The sequence below is a fragment of the Salvelinus alpinus genome, chromosome 17, assembly GCF_045679555.1.
Source record: "Salvelinus alpinus chromosome 17, SLU_Salpinus.1, whole genome shotgun sequence".
NCBI classification, from domain to species: domain Eukaryota; kingdom Metazoa; phylum Chordata; class Actinopteri; order Salmoniformes; family Salmonidae; genus Salvelinus; species Salvelinus alpinus.
The window spans coordinates 10,676,231-10,699,919 of NC_092102.1; the positions used below are offsets into that span (position 1 = coordinate 10,676,231).

General features: G+C 45.2%; 1 protein-coding gene across 3 annotated transcripts in view; it reads left to right on the top strand.

Moving 5' to 3' along the window:
- The window catches only part of LOC139542104 (forkhead box protein J3-like), a 91,530-nt gene that overhangs the window by 43,660 nt on the left and 24,181 nt on the right, over positions 1-23,689 (top strand). For all 3 annotated transcript variants that reach the window (XM_071347138.1, XM_071347140.1, XM_071347139.1), the window contains exon 4: positions 8,430-8,504. In XM_071347138.1, coding sequence (XP_071203239.1) covers positions 8,430-8,504 — 75 coding nt within the window. The remainder of the gene's footprint in view (positions 1-8,429; positions 8,505-23,689) is intronic.

Consider the following 23,689-nt stretch of genomic DNA (forward strand, 5'->3'; position numbering starts at 1 on the left):
TACTGTTACACTGGCAATACTAAAGTGCCTATAAGAACATCCAATAGTCAAAGGTATATGAAATACAAATCGTATAGAGAGAAATAGTCCTATAATAACTACAACCTAAAACTTCTTACCTGGGAATATTGAAGACTCATGTTAAAAGGAACCACCAGCTTTCATATGTTTTCATGTTCTGAGCAAGGAACTTAAACGTTAGCTTTCTTACATGGCACATATTGCACCTTTACTTTCTTCTCCAACACTTTGTTTTTGCATTATTTAAACCAAATTGAACATGTTTCATTATTTATTTGAGGCTAAATTGATGTATAATATTAAGTTAAGTGTTCATTCAGTATTGTTGCAATTGTCATTATTACAAAAAACAAAAAAACAATCGTCCGATTAATCGGTATCGGCTTTTTTTGGTCCTCCAATCGGTATCGGCGTTGAAAAATCATAATCGGTCGACCTCTACTCTCGGGTATGTTCGAGACGTTGAACACTGCGAAGAACCTCTTCCATAGCCATCCCTAGTTGTGCCAGGTGGTCGGGGTGTTGACGAAGTAGGTGTCCCTGCTCGTCGACCGTCTGGGAGATGTTCTGATTTCCTGCTGCTTCTATTTTTGTGGCAGTATTCTGTAACGTAGACACTGGGAGTCGAGATGCAGGTGGTAAGTTTAATATAACAATACAACGTAGGAGTAGCATCTAGACATGAGCAACAGTAACAATTCTGCCTGGGTAAGGAACCTAAGGGAGTGCCAGATAAAGAGGAGGTAATGGAGTCCAGGTGTTCGTAATGATGAAAGCCAGGTGTGCGTAATGATGGTTCCCAGGACCGGTGGTTAGTAAACCGGCAACGTCAAACGCTGGAGGGGAGGAGCGGGAGTAGACGTGACAGTGTTGGAGTGTTATGACCAGAGCACCTTTTCTTATATAATTAGCGTATCAGTAGTACATTTTTTGGTACGGGTTCAGGTAATGGTTAGGTTCAATAATCTTTGAGTATTGTATTTAGGCATAGGGAAAATACAAAAAGGGCCTGTCTGAGGGTAAGAATGATTTTCATAAGGGTTGGAAATTAGTAATCTGTCAGGAGTTAGAATGTTTTGCAGAAATGAATAGAAACCACCTGTCTGGGTTATGATGCGTTCGAGGTTGAGTTACTTGCCGTCTAGTTTCTGTGGGAAGTGAGGAGATGACTTTCAACGTCATAGCTGGGGAGTGGAGTGAGGATAACAGGATGCAGATAGCTGAATTGTATCTCAAGAAGGGAAGACCGAGCCAGACCACCTTCTGGCCCAGCCTGGGTCATCCCACTGTGATGTTACCTCATGTACTGTATTGAAGTTATAAGACTATCTTTATGTTCTCAGTTGAAGCATCCAGTTGGGCGTAATAAATCTAGTTTGATCTTTCTTGGTTTCCGCCTGGAGTTTGTACCAGAAATCTAGAACGTACCAAAAGTCTAAGAAGAGGTAGATCTGTTCTATGTGTGCTGCTTCTATGCTTCCCGTTCTGAAGTTTACATTTTGTTTACTTTTGGTTTTGTACACCAGCTGAAAATACAATATTTGGTTATTGAAAATATATTTCACAGCGTTTTAGATTGTACAGTGATTCTCTACACTACATTGCTTGTTTTGTCACATAAACTGAAATGATATAACATTGTATTAGTTTATATTATTCTGATGACTGTTCGGTTTTAGTTTTTTTTATGAGGAAGAATATGTTTATCTGGATGTGACGTTAGGGAGATGACGTCAAGGATGCTTGATGCAGTGAAGGGGATCTTAGGTAGATCTGATTCAATAAAATACAAATTCCATGTATAACCACTGATATGTTAATGATCACTGGGTCGACAAATCCACTAAGGACGGAGCCGGTCACCATGGCCAACCTTTCTCCAGTTTCTGCCATCTTGAAAATTACAAAGTTTCCTTTCATTCCCAGTCTGGCAGCAGATTCGTTCAAATATTGTACATGCTTTGCTGCACTATAGTGTATTTTTTTTGTCTGCCTATAAAAATCTCTCGCACACACACGGATCCTCGCTAGGTCCCCAGGGAGAGTGGAAGCTCTGTCTCCTTGTGCCCATCACTCATACAATGGGCTCCACCAATGGCAGACTTACCATTCTCCACTGAGCGGGTGGGGTGGTGCTCCATCAAATGGAATGTTAATCTATTTGGCTGCGTTTGAAGCAGTGACTCGTATTCAACCCCCTATCCATACAGGATGTGTCTGTCACCTGTAGTTAAGGTGTCCCAGTGATGTCTCTAGATCCCAGGAGATATTTAGATGTTACAATGCCTCTCCCGTCCCCACACTCCCCACTCCACCACACACTGTCTTTATCTCTCTCTACCTGTATCCTCATCCTCTCTCATAACAAGTTTGTTTGCCATCTTACTGTGTTTCTCTTTCCCTTTCAATCTCTGTCTTTCTCTCTGTATCTGGCTCTCGTCTCGGTCTCCATATCTATCTCTCTCTCTCTCTCTCTCTCTCTCTCCCTCTGACCTGACCTCGGCCCACATTTCATTGGTATTCAATATGCTACATCTTAATCAGCAACACACAGGTTTTAATTCCAAACAAAACATAAGCAATTCTGTTCACCAGGAGTCCACTGTCCTCCCTCCATTCATTTATCATTTGTTTTAATCCATCCCAACGTTTATGTAGCTTGTACTACCCTTAGACATGGCGACATTCCTCTCACCACCGAGTCTAACAATTTACTCCTGTATATGACGTATATGTCTCTCTCTTCCCCTGCTGCCCTACACTCACCTAAAACAGGGCTCTGACGCCTAGCGCCTTGGGACTGATTCACTGGCCTTTCTTCCTTGTTTCTTTGTCTTACCTTGGTCATTGAAACCACTGTTAGTGACTTTCACTGTGGCTGTATTAACCACACGCACGGTTGCGAAGTGAGCAGAATTAGATTCCACTCTTAAGGCCGGCTGTACTATTTCATCCCAGCGAAAATGTTGATCCACTACCCCCGCAATAGCCGTTTTGATAACCGGTTTCATACCTGCCATCAAAACGCTGGTCTATTGCGCTTTTGATTTTTCCTTTGTCATTGTGCCAACTCACAACAGCATCTCTGAATTCATTATTAGATTGGAATTTTTCTTCAGCATGGAAGTGCTGACCAATTTGATCCACTTTGCTCAATTTAACCATTACTTGAGCCGAATTGCTAGTTTGATTGTGCACTTCTTTTAGTGCATCCATGGCTTTACTATAGTTTTCCTCTTATATTCCCCCTTTTCGGGAGTGTCAGAAACCACGGATGCCATTTCAATGGTGGCTATTTCTGCGCCTCCCTTGACGTTGTTTATGGTGTTTGGATTTCCTCATTCACGGCTCTAATACACACCCTCTCTAATAACTATTTTCGAAGATAGTAATACCCACTTCCCCGGGGAGGAGTTATGGTATTTGTGCCTAATTAATTAGTCACGTCACCTGATACCTTGTATTTGAACCAATACTGAAGCGTCTGCTAATTTACTACTGGTGAATACGGATGACCTAATGTCTTACACCAGTGTTATGCCTCAAATATCACTGTGGTCAACACACACAACCAAAATTATTCACAGTTGTCTCCCTATTTCCACAATCTGCATAAACCAACCTCACTCCTTATTGTTATCGTTTTGCTTTTCTAACCATGAATGTGGCTCTCCTCCAGAACTTATAGGAAACCTTTTATCACCATCCACGTTCCCTCCTGTTGACTTTCTCCATGGACTACTTCTCTACAACCTACAGGGACCACCCTGTTCGGAATTTACCCTCCACAGGGACCACCTTGTCCGGGACGACTTACCCTCCACAGGGTCCACCTTGTCCGGGACGACTTACCCTCCACAGGGACCACCTTGTCCGGGACGACTTACCCTCCACAGGGTCCACCTTGTCCGGGACGACTTACCCTCCACAGGGACCACCTTGTCCGGGACGACTTACCCTCCACAGGGACCACCTTGTCCGGGACGACTTACCCTCCACAGGGACCACCTTGTCCGGGACGACTTACCCTCCACAGGGACCACCTTGTCCGGGACGACTTACCCTTCCCAGGGACCACCTTGTCCGGGACGACTTACCCTTTATCCACGACCGGTCGTAACACAATGGGACTTCTGAATAAATTCAAGCTTTAAGATTTGTATCCTATGACTCACCTCCCCAAGATGTCAGAATGAGTGTAGGAACTGTGCCTACCTTGTTGTTTTTGTGCCCGCTCCTGCTCCACTGATTTGGGCTCTCCAGTTTGACTGTTAATCGTGGAAAATCCTGCTGACAATGCCAACTGTTTGGTTCAGACCGAGTGAAAAACTGACAACTAGTCAAAGCTCAAACCAGGTTTATTCACCCACTGGGTCAAACAGCTGAAAAGACAAAGATATGGTTTCACCAGCACAAGTATTTATACCCTCCTATTAGTCTCCTCCTTGCACATATAGGCAGCCAATACATCTCTGTTGCTAGGCAGGAACTTACGTGGTGTGTGTGTGTAATAGAACTGTTCCTTGTCACTTCATCTGACCTGACCTCGGCCCACATTGCTCACTCCTCCCTAATCCACGGCTATCCAACCTTATCAGCGACTGAAACCAGACTGTTGCCCTTTTGTCCTCCATAAGATCCATGAGATTTAACAATTACATTATACATGTAAAGTAGTTATAGTATAGTAACATGAATAAGTATATATTTAAAGTTAGAATCCAACACCTTGATTAACCAGGTCAATCGATGTCATGGAAAGAGCAGGTTTTGTACACTCAGTGTAGACCCTTTATCTTCACCGTAGCCCACACATCACCCTCTTAGACGTATAAATCTCCAGCGCTCCGATTCACTTTGACTAGTGTTAGGGGGCCCTATAAAATCTGAGATGTACAGAAGGCGGACGGAATCACAGAATCCAGACAATAAAACGGAAATCAACAATATTCAAAAATGTATTGAACTTAAGTAGGGAATCAACTAAATGTATTAATTTGCCCAGTTGATCACAAGACATGAACAGAATGCGTCAGTGACTTGTATTTCTTGCAACTTTCTGATGAGGCAATGAGAATTCCGTCTGTATGTGCAGTGCACACAGCTACCACTTTGTGTAGCCGTTAGCGATGATGCTAACGATGATGCTAAAAATATTCTAATAGATGGAAAGGCTTCCCCATAAACCTTGTCAATGAAATGTTAACTACAAAGTAGTCTATACATACCTGGCAGAATGATACAGTATCATGATTATTTGCATCAATCCAATTGCTGTGGACTTAAACATCGAATTTAGTTTTTCTATTTTAAAAAGTGTGATTTTGAGTGAAAAACGGGACAATGGAAACCTGGGGAAACGGAATTTTGGGGGGGAAATATACACATTTTATAGGGCCCTATTACTGTCAATCCCCAAAAGCACTGTCACACATTGCACTCTTAGCTAATAGCTCCAGCACGCTTATGTCATCTTCTGGCCTATATCCTCTAGCCATCTGCAGAAAAGCTCCAGCCTCTCTTTCTGTGCATCTGAAAACCCCACATTTTTCAAACTGGCTCTTGTCATGCTTCAGCATAAGCCTTACGTAACAGCCTGCAACCCTTTACTCATCATAGATATTACTAAAGCAGAGTTCTAACTAACAATAGTCACAATGATTATAATCTCGAATCCCCACATCCCCAAATGTATCCAGAGAACAAGGAAGTAGCCTATGATGTAAATTTGACAATCTGCTTTTCCACCTTATGCCGCCTTTCACCAAGATTCATTTAGAAGCTGGGCAGTAGCAAACGCCCCAGGTGTGCCCAATAAGCTACTTATTCACTCCGTCATGAATGGGCGGATGCGGTAGCGAATCACATTAGCTCTATTCCCGTCGTAGACGCTCATGGCATTATTGTCAATGCCATCGTGTCGGGTTATGACAAAATCAGCCCATTCAGTGAGAGCGGCACTGCCTCTCGTCGTGGTAACGGTTTATGCCCTGGTACACCTGGGGGGGGGGGCTTGCTACAGTAAAGTAACTGGTGAAGAGGCCTCATTGTGGAGAGATGTGCTCAGTCTTCAGCTTTCTATATCTGTCTTCTGGGGGACCAATGATGTCACCGCTCGGAGTAGTAGACAAAGCTGTCGTCTTGTGAGAGCCCTGGTGGTTTTTAATACAGGGATATTTGCGTGTGTGTTTTGGATCATGGTTTAATCTCTTAGGATGCCATGGACATAAATCAATTTGTATTTCAGGTAGTCACTCTGTTTTAACATGCTGCATTCTCAAGTAAAGTACAGATACTTACTTCACTCTTTCTCAAACTCGGCCCTACTCAGACTCCTTTTCCTCTATTCGTACCATAGGCGTTCAGCTCACATAAGAGGTGGAGAGAGGATTGAGACGGTGAGGAGCGAATGAAGACCCAACTGTTGATAGAGCGGGAGGGAGAAAGGGATATTAAGAAGAAGAAAGGGGAAATTAGAGCGAGAGCGCAGTACTCCGTCGTCTTCTCTCCCCAGTGGTATTATTAGGAGCCCTGAGGGAGAAGACCGTTCATGGCAGGCCAGCCGCACTGGAGCTTTACTGTGTTATAATGTAGGTACAGGAGCTACACACCACAGGCTGGGAGAGGCTGGTAGCTCCATAGGTTTCCATAGGTTTCCAATGTTTTACCATTGAGAACCACTTATCCTTTGGGATCAAATGCACATCTTGTTTGATATAAACTGAGTGTACAAAACGTTAGGAACACCTTCCTAGCATTGAGTTGCGCCCCCTTTTGCCCCCAGAACAGTCTCAATTCGTTGGGGCATGGGCTCTGGAAGGTGTCAAGCGTTACCCATGTTGACTCCAATGCTTCCCAAAGTTGTCTCAAGTTGGCTGAATGTCCTTTGGGTGGGGGACCATTCTTGATGCACACGGGATACTGTTGAGCTTCAAAAACCCAGCAGTGATTCAGTTCTTGACACACTCAAACCGGTGCGCCTAGCAACTAGTACCATACCCCATTCAAAGGCACTTAAATCATTGTCTTGCCCATTTAACCTCTGAATGGCACACCTGTCTCCTCTCCATCTAAACTAATTGAAGTGGATTTAACAGGTGAAGTGGATTTCACCAGGTCACTGTCATGGAAAGAGCAGTACCTAATGTTTTGTACACTCAGTGTATATATATATTTTTTTAACCCAAAATCCAATTAAATTCAGTGATGCTAGCCATGGCATGCTTTATGTTTAGTACTGCTTAATCACATTCTGCATCACAAATGCACTGTCTCCATTGCATAATCAACCATCTAATACTGTTAGACTTTTCTTGACCTGGAAAACAATAGAGCACAGCGAAATAGATCTAGTTGGCCTAACAGGTGCCTGGGAGGGTGTGTGGCAGGGGTGTGTGGCAGTTAATGTGCCCTGAAGTAAAATATTTACTTGTTTTAGTCATACGAACAGAGTGAGAAATGATAGACTGTCCTATTTCGCAACAAAGACTCGTTCACTCACGCCGCCAAACATACCCTCGTAAAACTGACTATCCTACCGATCCTCGACTTCGGCGATGTCATTTACAAAATAGCCTCCAACACTCTACTTAACAAATTGGATGCAGTCTATCACAGTGCCATCCGTTTTGTCACCAAAGCCCCTTATACCACCCACCACTGCGACCTGTATGCTCTAGTCGGCTGGCCCTCGCTCCAGGTCATCTATAAGTCTATGCTAGGTAAAGCTCTGCCTTATCTCAGCTCACTAGTCACGATAACAACACCCACCCGTAGCACGCGCTCCAGCAGGTATATCTCGCTGGTCATCCCCAAAGCCAACACCTCCTTTGGCCGCCTTTTCTTCCAGTTCTCTGCTGCCAATGACTGGAACGAATTGCAAAAATCGCTGAAGCTGGAGACTTATATTTCCCTCACTAACTTTAAACATCAGCTATCTGAGCAGCTAACCGATCGCTGCAGCTGTACATAGCCCATCTGTAAATAGCCCATCCAATCTACCTACCTCATCCCCGTATTGTTTTTTAAAAACTTTTCTGCTCTTTTGCACACCAGTATTTCTACTTGCACATCATCTGCTCATCTATCACTCCAGTGTAAATTTGCTAAACTGTAATTACTTCGCTACTATGGCCTATTTATTGCCTTACCTCCTCAAGCCATTTGCACAAACTGTATATAGACTTTCTTTTTTTTCTAACGTGTTATTGACTGTACTTTATGCCATGTGTAACTGTGTTGTTTGTGTCGCACTGCTTTGCTTTATCTTGGCCAGGTCGCAGTTGTAAATGAGAACTTGTTGTCAACTAGCTTCCCTGGTTAATTAAAGGTGAAATAAAATTAAAATAACAATGTTGCTGTGAAGACATGTCTGACATGTCTGTTCTCTTCTCTCTCATCCCTCCCAGAACTCCATACGGCATAATCTGTCCCTGAACAAGTGTTTTCTCAAAGTGCCTCGCTCTAAAGATGACCCTGGAAAAGTAAGTATTCCCTGACCACTATAGTCTGAGTACATATTTCACCAGGAGAAAACAGAGTCAAGTGTGTTTTCTATCAAATCGCCCACAAATGAGGTTGAATATGATGCGTCATTTCGACATGCTCAGACTCCTCCCTGCACAACGAGAAGAATGAGGAAACACTGAGAATAAACCAATAGAAAGAGGAATTGTTTTGGAGGATTTCTGGAGGAAAGACAGTACAGGCCTTGATAAGAAGAAAAAAAAAGAAGAAACAAAAGCACAAAGGTGAGGTAGAATCATTCGGGACATTGTAACTAATGTGGACAGTGTTAATTACACTAAAATACACATTTAATAGCTAAAAAGTGCATTGTTTAAAATCGGTGTACACAGTTGGTGCATTATTTGAATAAGTGCATGCATTAATGATAATCAATCAACTCTAATGAAAACAAATTCTAAAAATAATATTGTCAACAGTAGCAGGAGCTTGGCCCATTCCATTTGATTTACCAGCTGAAAAGAACTCTGAACATTCTGAACAGCAGCGTTTGTTTTTGATGCTAAGGGAAAACCCAGAGACAATTGCTGATTATACCCTAATTGGAGACAAGAATACAATCTCTGACCTGCTTTTCTATACAATGCATTCTGCTTCTTGGTATTCTGCCGCATGTAGGCACTTTGGCCATGCCAGAAAGGGAGGAATCACTAATGGTCGACAGATCTTGTTATTTGATGAAACCCTAGCGCCTCCATGGTAGCGCCTCCATGCTCTGGACACTACGCTGACAGACACAGCAAACCTGCTTGCCACAGCTCGCATTGATGTGCCATCCTGGATGAGCTGCACTACCTGAGCCACTTGTGTGGGTTGTAGACTCCGTCTCATGCTACCACTAGAGTGAAAGCACCGCCAGCATTCAAAAGTGACCAAAACATCAGCCAGGAAGCATAGGAACTGAGAAGTGGTCTGTGGTCACCACCTGCAGAACCACTCCTTTATTGGGGGTGTCTTGCTAATTGCCTATAATTTCCACCTGTTGTCTATTCCATTTGCACAACAGCATGTGAAATGTATTGTCAATCAGTGTTGCTTCCTAAGTGGACAGTTTGATTTCACAGAAGTGTGATTGACTTGGAGTTACATTGTGTTTAAGTGTTCCCTTTATTTTTTTGAGCAGTGTATATATATGTGTGTGGGTGTAGGCTCAGTGCAATATATTTTGGGGACCAATAATTATCATTTGCCAGACAGTAGCAGAGTGAACAGTCTATGGCTTGTTTTCGGGCCTTCCTCTGACACCGCCTGGTATAAAGGTCCTGGATGGCAGGGAGCTCAGCCCCAGTGATGTACTTGGCTGTCCGCACCACCCTTTTGTAGTGCTTTGCGGTCAAGGGCAGTGCAATTGCAATACTAAGTGGCGTTGCAGTCTGTCAATATGCTCTCGATGGTGCAGCTGTAGAACTTTTTGAGCCGTGCCCTCTTCACGACTGTGCGAGTTAATGTGGACCATATTACGTCCTTAGTGATGTGGATGTCAAGGAACTGAAAGCTCTCGACTCGCTCCACATCAGCCATGTTGATGTGGATGGGGGCGTGCTCTCCCCTCTTTCTCCTATAGTCCACGATCAGCTCCTTAGTCTTACTGACGTTGAGGGAGAGGTGGTTGTCCTGGCACCACACTGCTAAGTCTCTTACCTCCTCCCTGTAGGTTGTTGACTCATCACCGTTGGTGATCAGGCCTACCACCATCGTGTCGTCAGCAAACTTGATGTTGGAGTTGTCGTGACATGACTATCAATGTGATGACTGTTATTTTATTAAATCAATCATGTTTAAGTATTACGCGATTAAACTAATAATGTAACAATTAACTCATTAGCAATCTTGGGGCACCACGGAAAAACTATCTCCCGACTTAAAGTCTAAAGATATAAACATCTCTTACATCAATTATTACCTCATCAGTCTCATTCTGAACATCGTTGACTTTGTGAATCTGCACGAACCCTAACCTAAATGATGAACACACAAATTGGCTTAATTATTTATTTACTAACTAAATAATCACACAGAAATACATAAACACACACACATTATAGGTTTAATTGATTACTAACATAATGCAATGAAAAGTCCCTAGTGGACTAACCCGAAATGACGGCTTGTTACACAATGGAAATGGGGTGGAGATGGGTAAAGAGCGGGTGAGACAGAGGGTGGACCCATATCTACATACATGTGGAAGCTATGCTCATGGAGACATGAATACTTTGCACATGAACGACCGCTCATTCAGATGAGAAATGCAATGCGTATTTACGCTTGTATGTCTTTGTCGTTTCTCTGTTGAAACAGATACATCTATGAGAAGTGGTTCGATGTAAGTTTGGTTTGTCCACCAGAGGGCACAATGTCCTTTGTAGTGGTAGTAGGCTTCTTTGTTCCTTAGACTGGATCCTTCAGACGTAACACACGTTGCTGAGGGGTCTGTTCTTCCTCCTGTTCGTTAGAATTGATACCTCAAAGGTACCTATGGTGGTGAGAGGAAACCATACTTTGCCGTCCGTCTTTGGTCGAGTTTCCTAGACTATTTTACATATACAGCTGCAGATTGTGAATGTCTGGTCTTCACCTTCGCTTGTCGAGAGTTTGAGGGTCTTACCATTTTCTGGTATTGTAGTTTTAAACCATTTGTCACGTTCAGCTCACGCTATCTGTCACACTGGTCTGGTAGAGTCTTAAAACAGTCTCAACGTCTGGCTTACATCGTCTGCCTGCTTGGTCTAATCTAAATATCGTCACAAGTCTTTTTTAAGCACTCTGGTCAAAGGAGTTGTTCCATCACGCCGGCATAATGTCAATGCTCACGTGAGCATGGTTACTGAAGGCTAAAATCACATTGCTATCTTTTCACAAATTGTTTCATATTTAATCATAAGCTTTCCAACATTTAGATGTAAATCCGATAACTAGGACGTGTACACTTACAGAGTTAGTTATCTTGTTATACCATTCTTAATGACATCACAAAACAACAAATGACATGATTATTGTTTGGATCCCCACCAACCATTTCCCAACGTTTGGATTCCAAAACGAATGTTCCAATGTCCAATCTTTTTGTTTTTAACTTTTTAAACTCAATAATGCATAGCAGAAGGGAGAGTTTCTGACAGGTATTTACGATCTGGTTAAGTCATAAAACTTTAGCGAGGGGGGGGGTCTGGTTATCTGTCAGCCCTTTGCCGAGCTGATCTGACGCTTGTGGTCCTCACCCAAGAGAGAGAGAGTCATGACAGAGTTGTCCGCGGCCACGCAGTCGTGGGTGAACAGGGAATACAGGAGGGGACTAAGCACACACCCCTGAGGGGGCCCCGTGTTGAGGGTCAGTGTGGCGGAGTTGTTGCCTTTCCTCACCACCTGGGGCCAAACCTGAGCTTGGAGGGGACAATGGTGTTGAACGCTGAGCTGTAGTCTATGAACAGTATTCTCACATAGTTATTTCCCCTTTTGTCCAAGTGGGAGAGTACAGTGTGAAGTGCAATTGAGATCACGTCATCCGTGGAACTGTTGGGGCGGTATGCGAATTGGAGTGGGTCTAGGGTGTCTAGGAGGATGGTGTTGATGTGTCATGACCAGCCTTTCAAAGCACTCCATAATTACAGATGTGAGTTCTACAGGGTGATAGCCATTTAGGCAGGTTACCTTAGAGCTCTTGGGAACAGGGACAATGGTGGTCCGCTTAAAACATTTATTTTTTTATTTTATTTTTATTTCACCTTTATTTAACCAGGTAGGCTAGTTGAGAACAAGTTCTCATTTGCAACTGCGACCTGGCCAAGATAAAGCATAGCAGTGTGAACAGACAACACAGAGTTACACATGGAGTAAACAATAAACAAGTCAATAACATGGTAGGAAAAAAAAAGAAAATCTATATACAATGTGTGCAAAAGGCATGAGGTAGGCAATAAATCGAATAATTACAATTTAGCAGATTAACACTGGAGTGATAAATCATCAGATGATCATGTGCAAGAAGAGATACTGGTGTGCAAAAGAGCAGAAAAGTAAATAAATAAAAGCAGTATGGGGGGTGAGGTAGGTAAATTGGGTGGGTAGTTTACAGATGGACTATGTACAGCTGCAGCGATCGGTTAGCTGCTCGGATAGCAGATTTTTAAAGTTGTTGAGGGAGATAAAGGTCTCCAACTTCAGAGATTTTTGCAATTCGTTCCAGTCGCAGGCAGCAGAGAACTGGAAGGAAAGGCGTCCAAATGAGGTTTTGGCTTTAGGGATGATCAGTGAGATACACCTGCTGGAGCGCGTGTTGCAGGTGGGTGTAGCCATCGTGACCAGTGAACTGAGATAAGGCGGCACTTTACCTAGCATAGCCTTGTAGATGACCTGGAGCCAGTGGGTCTGACGACGAACATGTAGCGAGGGCCAGCCGACTAGGGCATACAGGTCGCAGTGGTGGGTCGTATAAGGTGCTTTAGTAACAAAACGAATGGCACTGTGATAAACTGCATCCAGTTTGCTGAGTAGAGTATTGGAAGCTATTTTGTAGATGACATCGCCGAAGTCGAGGATCGGTAGGATAGTCAGTTTTACTAGGGTAAGTTTGGCGGCGTGAGTGAAGGAGGCTTTGTTGCGGAATAGAAAGCCGATTCTTGCTTTGATTTTGGATTGGAGATGTTTGATATGAGTCTGGAAGGAGAGTTTGCAGTCTAGCCAGACACCTAGGTACTTATAGATGTCCACATATTCTAGGTCGGAACCGTCCAGGGTGGTGATGCTAGTCGGGCGTGCGGGTGCAGGCAGCGAACGGTTGAAAAGCATGCATTTGGTTTTACTAGCGTTTAAGAGCAGTTGGAGGCCACGGAAGGAGTGTTGTATGGCATTGAAGCTCGTTTGGAGGTTAGATAGTACAGTGTCCAAGGAAGGGCCGGAAGTATATAGAATGGTGTCGTCTGCGTAGAGGTGGATCAGGGAATCGCCCGCAGCAAGAGCAACATCATTGATGTATACAGAGAAAAGAGTCGGCCCGAGAATTGAACCCTGTGGTACCCCCATAGAGACTGCCAGAGGACCGGACAACATGCCCTCCGATTTGACACACTGAACTCTGTCTGCAAAGTAGTTGGTGAACCAGGCAAGGCAGTCATTAGAAAAACCGAGGCTACTGAGTCTGCCGATAAGAATATGGTGATTGACAGAGTCGAAAGCCTTGGCCAGGTCGATGAAGACGGCTGCACAGTAATGTCTTTTATCGATGGCGGTTATGATATCGTTTAGTACCTTGAGCGTGGCTGAGGTGCACCCATGACCGGCTCGGAAACCGGATTGCACAGCGGAGAAGGTACGGTGGGATTCGAGATGGTCAGTGATCTGTTTGTTGACTTGGCTTTCGAAGACCTTAGATAGGCAGGGCAGGATGGATATAGGTCTGTAACAGTTTGGGTCCAGGGTGTCTCCCCCTTTGAAGAGGGGGATGACCGCGGCAGCTTTCCAATCCTTGGGGATCTCAGATGATACGAAAGAGAGGTTGAACAGGCTGGTGATAGGGGGTGCGACAATGGCGGCGGACAGTTTCAGAAATAGGGGGTCCAGATTGTCAAGCCCAGCTGATTTGTATGGGTCCAGGTTTTCCAGCTCTTTCAGAACATCTGCTATCTGGATTTGGGTAAAGGAGAAGCTGGGGAGGCTTGGGCGAGTAGCAGCGGAGGGGGCGGGGCTGTTGGCCAAGGTTGGAGTCGCCAGGAGGAAGGCATGGCCAGCCATTGAGAAATGCTTGTTGAAGTCTTCGATTATCACGGATTTATCGGTGGTGACCGTGTTACCTAGCCTCAGTGCAGTGGGCAGCTGGGAGGAGGTGCTCTTGTTCTCCATGGACTTTACAGTATCCCAGAACTTTTTGGAGTTAGAGCTACAGGATGCAAATTTCTGCTTGAAAAAGCTGGCCTTTGCTTTCCTGACTGACTGCGTGTATTGGTTCCTGACTTCCCTGAACAGTTGCATATCGCGGGGGCTCTTCGATGCTATTGCAGTTCGCCACAGGATGTTTTTGTGCTGGTCGAGGGCAGTCAGGTCTGGAGTGAACCAGGGGCTATATCTGTTCTTGGTTCTGCATTTTTTGAACGGAGCATGCTTGTCTAATATGGTGAGGAAATAACATTTAAAGAATGACCAGGCATCCTCAACTGACGGGATGAGGTCAATATCCTTCCAGGGAACCCGGGCCAGGTCGATTAGAAAGGCCTGCTCGCAGAAGTGTTTTAGGGAGCGTTTGACAGTGATGAGGGGTGGTCGTTTGACCGCGGACCCGTGGCGGATACAGGCAATGAGGCAGTGATCACTGAGATCTTGATTGAAGACAGCAGAGGTGTATTTGGAGGGCAGGTTGGTCAGGATAATGTCTATTAGGGTGCCCATGTTTACGGATTTAGGGTTGTACCTGGTGGGTTCCTTGATGATTTGTGTGAGATTGAGGGCATCAAGCTTGGATTGTAGGACTGCCGGGGTGTTAAGCATATCCCAGTTTAGGTCACCTAACAGAACAAACTCTGAAGCTAGATGGGGAGCGATCAATTCACAGATGGTGTCCAGGGCACAGCTGGGAGCTGAGGGGGGTCGGTAGCAGGCGGCAACAGTGAGAGACTTATTTCTGGAGAGATTAATTTTTAAAATTAGAAGTTCGAACTGTTTGGGCATAGACCTGGAAAGTATGACAGAACTTTGCAGGCTATCTCTGCAGTAGATTGCAACTCCTCCCCCTTTGGCAGTTCTATCTTGACGGAAAGTGTTATAGTTGGGTATGGAAATCTCAGAATTTTTGGTGGCCTTCCTAAGCCAGGATTCGGACACGGCAAGGACATCAGGGTTGGCAGAGTGTGCTAAAGCGGTGAGTAAGGCAAACTTAGGGAGGAGGCTTCTGATGTTGACATGCATGAGGCCAAGGCTTTTTCGATCACAGAAGTCAACAAATGAGGGTGACTGGGGACATGCAGGGCCTGGGTTTACCTCCACATCACCCGAGGAACAGAGGAGTAGTAGGATGAGGGTGCGGCTAAAGGCTATCAAAACTGGTCGCCTAGAGCGTTGGGGACAAAGAATAAAAGGAGCAGATTTATGGGCGTGGTAGAATAGATTCTGGGCATAATGTGCAGACAGGGGTATGGTGGGGCGTGGGTACAGCGGAGGCAAGCCCAGGCACTGGGTGATGATAAGAGAGGTTGTATCTCTGGACATGCTGGTCTCAATGGGTGAGGTCACCGCATGTGTGGGGGGTGGGACGAAGGGGGTATCAGAGGTACGGAGAGTGGAACTACGGGGTCCATTGCAAACCAAAACAATGATAGCTAGCCTGAACAACAGTATGCAAGGCATATTGATATTTGAGGGAGACATACAATAAGGCATAAAGTGATTGCAGGTCTTGATTGGGAGAGCTAGCTAAAACAACAGGTGAGATAGCAGCAGCTAGTCAGTTAACACAGCAGCAGCAGGTAAAAATGGCGACGGCTAGGCAGAGAGGGTCGGATTAACTACACACAGATCCTGAGTTAAAGCACAGAGCCGACAGATAAAACACAAATAAACGGAATGGAGTACCGTGAATTAATGGACAGTCAAGCAAGCATCAGCTATGTAGCCAAGTGATCATAGTGTCCAGGGGGCAGCCGTAGATGGAGCAGTGAGGCCTCCACTAAGCTAGCCCGCGGCGTAAGATTGTTCGATAGACCTGTTCAGATAGCAGCCGATATGCTCAAGACAGCTAACGATTAGCGGGCCGCAGTTAGCATATGGGCGTTCAGGTTACGTCGCGATGGAGGGGCCAGTTGAATAACTCCCTCGGGCAGATAACGTCGGTATCCCAGTCGTGAAGGCCCGGTGGGGCTCCGCATCGGCAGTAAAACGGGTCCGGATAGGTAATTGTAGCCCAGGAGTGGCTGATGGAACTCTTCAGCTGGCTAGCTCCGGGATAATTGGTGTTTGCTCCGGAATTGATGTCCCAACATGTTGGGATTACAGACTGGGACAAGGAGAGATTGAAAATATCTGTGAAGAAACCTGCCAGCTGGTCTGCGCATGCTTTGAGAACGCGCCCTGTTATTTCATCTGTGATTGTTAACCTCTTTAAAAGCTCATGGCTGGCTTTCCCTTTGTAATTCGTTATTGGCTGCAAGCCCTGACACATACGACGAGCATCGTAGCCTGTGTAATAGGATACCACCTTCCTCCTATATTGTCTTTTTGCATGTTTGATGTCTCGTAGGTCGTAGGGGAATTTCTTGTAAGCGTCCGGGTCCCATTGTAAGCTCTAGCCTTCAGCCCAGCTCAGAATGTTGCCTGTAACCCATGGTTTTTGGTTGGAATACGTTCTTGTAGTCAATGTGGGGACGACATCGTTTATGCACAATTTTTGGGGGGTGACACACAGAGGAACCCAGATGGAACTTTGATGCATGCAACATAAATTGCATTCAGAATGCTTTGTGTAACATAGGCTTTAGCAAGGAGTTACAGTCGGTGTCAGAATGGATAATTAACAATAAACTAGTCTTAAATATATCTAAAACCAAAAGCATTGTATTTGGTTCAAAGCATTCTCTGCGACCTAAACCTCAACTGGAGTTGTGCATAAAGGGTGTACAATTGAACAAGTTGAACAACTCTTAGGAGTAACATTGGATGGTCAAGTCATATTGACAAAGTTGTTGTGAAGATTGGGAGAGAGATGTTATAAAAATATGTTAAGCGTTTTTGACATACAGATCAGCTGTACTACTTGTTCAGTCTCTGATCTTATCCCATCTTGATTACTGACCGGTGATATGGTCAGGTGCAGCAAAGAAAGACCTAGCAAAGCTGTAAGCTGGCTCAAAACCGACAAGACGATTATCTTTATCCTCTCTGGGTATCCTCTCTGGGATCGTTCGGGACGCTAGCGTCCCACCTCACCAACAGCCAGTGAACTTGCAGGGCGCCAAATTCAAATAACAGAAATCTCAATTGAAATTCCTCAAACATACAAGTATTATACACCATTTTAAAGATAGAATTCTTGTTAATCCAGCCACCGTGTCTGATTTCAAAAAGGCTTTACGGCGAAAGCACACCATGCGATTTATGCTAGGTCAGCGCCTAGCCACAGAAAACCATACAGCCATTTTCCAAAAGAGAGGTGTCACAAAAGTGAGAAATAACGTTAAAGTTAATCACTAACCTTTGATCTTCACCGGATGGCACTCCCAGGACTCCATGTTAGACAATAAATGTGTGTTTAGTTCGATAAAGTTAATCTTTATGTCCAAAAACCTCATTTGAAATTGGCGCTTTATGTTCAGAAATGCATTGTCTCAAACAAAACATCCGGTGAAAATGTAGAGAGCCACATCAAATTACAGAAATACTCATCATAAACATTGATGAAAGATACAAGTGTTATACATACGATTAAAGATAGACTTCTTGTTAATCCAGCCGCTGTGTCCGATTTTCAAAAAAGCTTTACGGCGAAAGCACACCATGCGATTGTTAAGTCAGCGCCTAGCCACAGAAAACCATACAGCCATTTTCCAACCAAGGAGAGGTGTCACAAAAGTCAGAAATAGTGTTAAAATTAATCACTTACCTTTGATCTTCATCTGATGGCACTCCCAGGTCTCCATGTTAGACAAATGTTTGTTTTGTTCGATAAAGTTTATCTATGTCCAAATACCCCCTTTTTTATTTGCGCGTTTAGTCCAGTAATCTAAATGCACAAAGTGCGAGCACAAAGTCCAGACAAAGTCAAAAAAGTTCCATTACAGTTCGTAGAAACATGTCAAACGATGTATATAATCAATCTTTAGGATGTTTCTATCATAAATCTTCAATAATATTCCAACCGGACAATTCCTTTGTCATTAGAAAGGGAACGGAGCTCGTGCAAGATAAACGACTAAAGGCTTTCAGCTGAGCCACCTACTGTGAGTGGTCTTATTCGCTCCCCTTTCACAATAGAAGCCTGAAACAACTTTCTAAAGACTGTTGACATCTAGTGGAAGCCTTAGGAAGTGCAATCTGACCCCATAGACACAGTATATTGGATAGGCAATCACTTAAACTATAACAACAATCACAGATTTGTCTTAATGGATCTTCTTGGATAGCTCCCCTCTCTTGGTAGCCATTCTACAGAGATAGTTTCTTCTTCCTTCCTGCTGGTTCCCTCCTCTCTCTTATAGGGGAAAGAGAATATGTCATTAGTACCATCAGCTGTGCTTAATTGCCTCTGGTTGGTTACCTTGTCTCACATGCCTTGTTGGGCTACTATCCGTGAGCCCAGCCTGCCCTCTGGTGGTCCTTCCACACTAGGCAAGTCAGTTAATAACAAATTCTTATTTACAATGACGGTCTATCAAAAGGCAAAAGGCCTGTGGGGACGGGGGCCTAGGATTAAAATAAATATAATATAAATAGGACAAAACACACATCACAACAAGAGACAACACCCCATAAAACTGTCCAATTTGAGTGTTTGAGTGCTCGTTCCAGTCGCTAGCTGCAGCGAACTGAAAAGAAGAGCGAGTGAGTGTGAAATGTGAGTGTGAAAACCCCATCAGCATTGCAGTTATTGACAAACTCACACCAGTGTGCCTGGCCCCTACTACCATACCCCGTTCAAAGGCACTTCAATCTTTTGTCTCACCCTCTGAATGGCACACATACGCAATCCATGTCTCAAGGCTTAAAAATCATTCTATAACCTGTCTCCTCCCCTTCAGATACACTGATTTAAGTGGATTTAACAAGTGACATCAATAAGGGATCATAGCATTCACCTGGTCAGTGTATGTCATGGAAAGAGCAGGTGTTCCTAATGTTTTATACAGTCGGTGTACAGTGGAGTTGCATACCAACACGACATTGAATGTTCCTGAGTTGCCTCGTTTCAGTTTTGACTTAAATCGGCTGTCTAGCAATGATCAAGATTATTGTACAATCCAGGTGGGCAAAGCTCTTAGAGACTTACCCAGAAAAACTCACAGCTGTATTCGGTGCCATAGGTGATTTTTAACATGTATTGAGTCGCGTTCACGCAGTCGCGTTCCATTTCATCCTAAAGGCGTTCGATGGGGTTGAGGGGTCAGTTAAGTTCTTCCACACCAATCTTGAGAAACCATTTCGGTATGGACCATGCTTTGTGCACTGGGCCATTGTCATGCTGAAACAGGGAAGGGCCATCCCCAAACTGTCGCCACAAAGTTGGAAGCACAGAATTGTCTATAATGTAATTTTGTATGCTGTAGCGTTAAGATATCCCTTCAATGGAACTAAGGGGACTAGCCCGAACCATGAAAAACAGCCCCAGACTCGTCCATCTGCCAGATGGTGAAGTACGATTCATCACTCCAGAGAACGTGTTTCCACTGCTCCAGAGTCCAATGGCGGCGAGAATTACACCACTCCAGCCGACGCCTGGCACTGCGCATGGTGATCTTAGGCTTGTGTGCGGCTGTTCGGCCATGGAAATCCATTTCATGAAGCCCCCGATGAACAGTTTTTGTGCTGACATTGCTTCCAAAGGTAGTTTGGAACTCGGTAGTGAGTGTTGCAACCGAGGACACTACGTGCTCCTGTTCTGTGAGCTAGTGTGGCCTACTACTTCACTGCTGAGCTGTTGTTGCTCCTAGACGTTTCCACTTCACAATAACAGCACTTACAGTTGACCGGGGCAACTCTAGCAGGGCAGAAATTTGACACTGACTTGTTTTGGAAAGGTGGCATCCTATGACGGTGCCACGTTGAAAGTCACTGAGCTCTTCAGTAAGTCCATTCTACTGTGAATGTTTATCTATGGAGATTTCATGGCTGTGTGCTCGATGTTATTACATTTACATTTAAGTCATTTAGCAGACGCTCTTATCCAGAGCGACTTACAAATTGGTGCATTCACCTTATGATATCCAGTGGAACAACCACTTTACAATAGTGCCTCTAACTCTTTTAAGGGGGGGGGGGGGTTAGAAGGATTACTTTATCCTATCCTAGGTATTCCTTAAAGAGGTGGGGTTTCAGGTGTCTCCGGAAGGTGGTGATTGACTCCGCTGACCTGGCGTCGTGAGGGAGTTTGTTCCACCATTGGGGTGCCAGAGCAGCGAACAGTTTTGACTGGGCTGAGCGGGAACTGTACTTCCTCAGAGGTAGGGAGGCGAGCAGGCCAGAGGTGGATGAACGCAGTGCCCTTGTTTGGGTGTAGGGCCTGATCAGAGCCTGAAGGTACGGAGGTGCCGTTCCCCTCACAGCTCCGTAGGCAAGCACCATGGTCTTGTAGCGGATGCGAGCTTCAACTGGAAGCCAGTGGAGAGAGCGGAGGAGCGGGGTGACGTGAGAGAACTTGGGAAGGTTGAACACCAGACGGGCTGCGGCGTTCTGGATGAGTTGTAGGGGTTTAATGGCACAGGCAGGGAGCCCAGCCAACAGCGAGTTGCAGTAATCCAGACGGGAGATGACAAGTGCCTGGATTAGGACCTGCGCCGCTTCCTGCGTGAGGCAGGGTCGTACTCTGCGAATGTTGTAGAGCATGAACCTACAGGAACGGGTCACCGCCTTGATGTTAGTTGAGAACGACAGGGTGTTGTCCAGGATCACGCCAAGGTTCTTAGCACTCTGGGAGGAGGACACAATGGAGTTGTCAACCGTGATGGCGAGATCATGGAACGGGCATGAAGAGCAGCTCCGTCTTGCCGAGGTTCAGCTTGAGGTGGTGATCCGTCATCCACACTGATATGTCTGCCAGACATGCAGAGATGCGATTCACCACCTGGTTATCAGAGGGGGGAAAGGAGAAGATTAATTGTGTGTCGTCTGCATAGCAATGATAGGAGAGACCATGTGAGGATATGACAGAGCCAAGTGACTTGGTGTATAGCGAGAATAGGAGAGGGCCTAGAACAGAGCCCTGGGGGACACCAGTGGTGAGAGCACGTGGTGCGGAGACAGATTCTCGCCACGCCACCTGGTAGGAGCGACCTGTCAGGTAGGACGCAATCCAAGCGTGGACCTTGCCGGAGATGCCCAGCTCGGAGAGGGTGGAGAGGAGGATCTGATGGTTCACAGTATCAAAGGCAGCCGATAGGTCTAGAAGGATGAGAGCAGAGGAGAGAGAGTTAGCTTTAGCAGTGCGGAGCGGAGCGCCTCCGTGACACAGAGAAGAGCAGTCTCAGTTGAATGACTAGTCTTGAAACCTGACTGATTTGGATCAAGAAGGTCATTCTGAGAGAGATAGCAGGAGAGCTGGCCAAGGACGGCACGTTCAAGAGTTTTGGAGAGAAAAGAAAGAAGGGATACTGGTCTGTAGTTATTGACATCGGAGGGATCGAGTGTAGGTTTTTTCAGAAGGGGTGCAACTCTCGCTCTCTTGAAGACGGAAGGGACGTAGCCAGCGGTCAAGGATGAGTTGATGAGCGAGGTGAGGTAAGGGAGAAGGTCTCCGGAAATGGTCTGGAGAAGAGAGGAGGGGATAGGGTCAAGCGGGCAGGTTGTTGGGCGGCCGGCCATCACAAGACGCGAGATTTCATCTGGAGAGAGAGGGGAGAAAGAGGACAAAGCACAGGGTAGGGCAGTGTGAGCAGAACCAGCGGTGTCGTTTGACTTAGCAAACGAGGATCGGATGTCGTCGACCTTCTTTTCAAAATGGTTGACGAAGTCATCCGCAGAGAGGGAGGAGGGGGGAGGAGGGGGAGGAGGATTCAGGAGGGAGGAGAAGGTGGCAAAGAGCTTCCTAGGGTTAGAGGCAGATGCTTGGAATTTAGAGTGGTAGAAATTGGCTTTAGCAGCAGAGACAGAAGAGGAGAATGTAGAGAGGAGGGAGTGAAAGGATGCCAGGTCCGCAGGGAGGCGAGTTTTCCTCCATTTCCGCTCGGCTGCCCGGAGCCCTGTTCTGTGAGCTCGCAATGAGTCGTCGAGCCACGGAGCAGGAGGGGAGGACCGAGCCGGCCTGGAGGATAGGGGACATAGAGAGTCAAAGGATGCAGAAAGGGAGCAACGGTGTGGTTGAACTAGCCAAATCCACTAAATTGAAGGGGTGTCCACATACTTTTGTATATGTAGTGTATTTCTGTATTTCATTTGCAAAGATTTCAAAAAATATGTTTTCACTTTGTCATTAATTTAATCCATTTTGAATTCAGGCTGTAACACAACAAAATATGAAATAAGTCAGTGTATGAATACTTTCTGAAGGCCCTGTCCATACCCCAACAGACATGCCACTATGAGTTTCTTCACAGTACCCAAACCAAAAACAGATTTATTGCGTCGCTATCAGTTATGTGTAGAAAAACGTTGGCCAGTAACCAAAAGGTCGCTCGTTCGAATTCCCGAGCCGTCATGGTGGAAAAATCTGCCGTTCTGACCTTGAGCAAGGCAGTTAACCCCACAACAACTGCTCTCTGGGATCCAGGCGCCGACTACGTGGACGTCGATTAAGGCAGCCCCCGCACCTCTCTGATTCAAAGGGTTTGGGTTAAATGTGGGAGAGAACATTTTGGTTGAATGCATTCAGTTGCGTAACTGGCTAGGTATTCCCTTTCCATGTCATCGTGAATGCTCTGCCACCAGAGGTTATTCAGGCAAAAAGCAAAAACGGATAAATCATATTTTATCTCAGCACCTCACCTCTTTCTAAAGATTTGATTTAACTGTCCTGTATATAAGAATATGTATATACTGTAGGAATGGTATATGACTAATATTTTAGTTTTCTCCCGTTATCTTTCCAATGTATAACTCTTTTATATTATATGTCTAATGTTCTTGTCTATAACTGTTCTGTACTTTGTCTTGTATTTGTACATTTTATGTAGACCCCAGGGAGAGTAGCTGCTGCATGTGCAGTAGCTAATGGGATCCTAATAAAGTCAACTAAATCAACTCCTGGTCTTGGACCAGGGTAGTCCTGATCAGAGTTAGGCAAGCACACACCGGCGAGAAGAAGAGGAGGATGGAAGTTGTTCAGCCCCCAATCCTCAGAAGGCTCACAGCCCAAGTCTCAGGCTTCAGTCGAACTTCCAGATCTTCTAGATATGCTGAGCAACATAGACAATAGGCAAATGCTTGCAGCTCACAAGGGCCCAGGATACAGGACGGAAAGCTCTGCCTAGCTACCTGGTACGAGCAACCCCTCCAGATGCCACAGACCTCTATG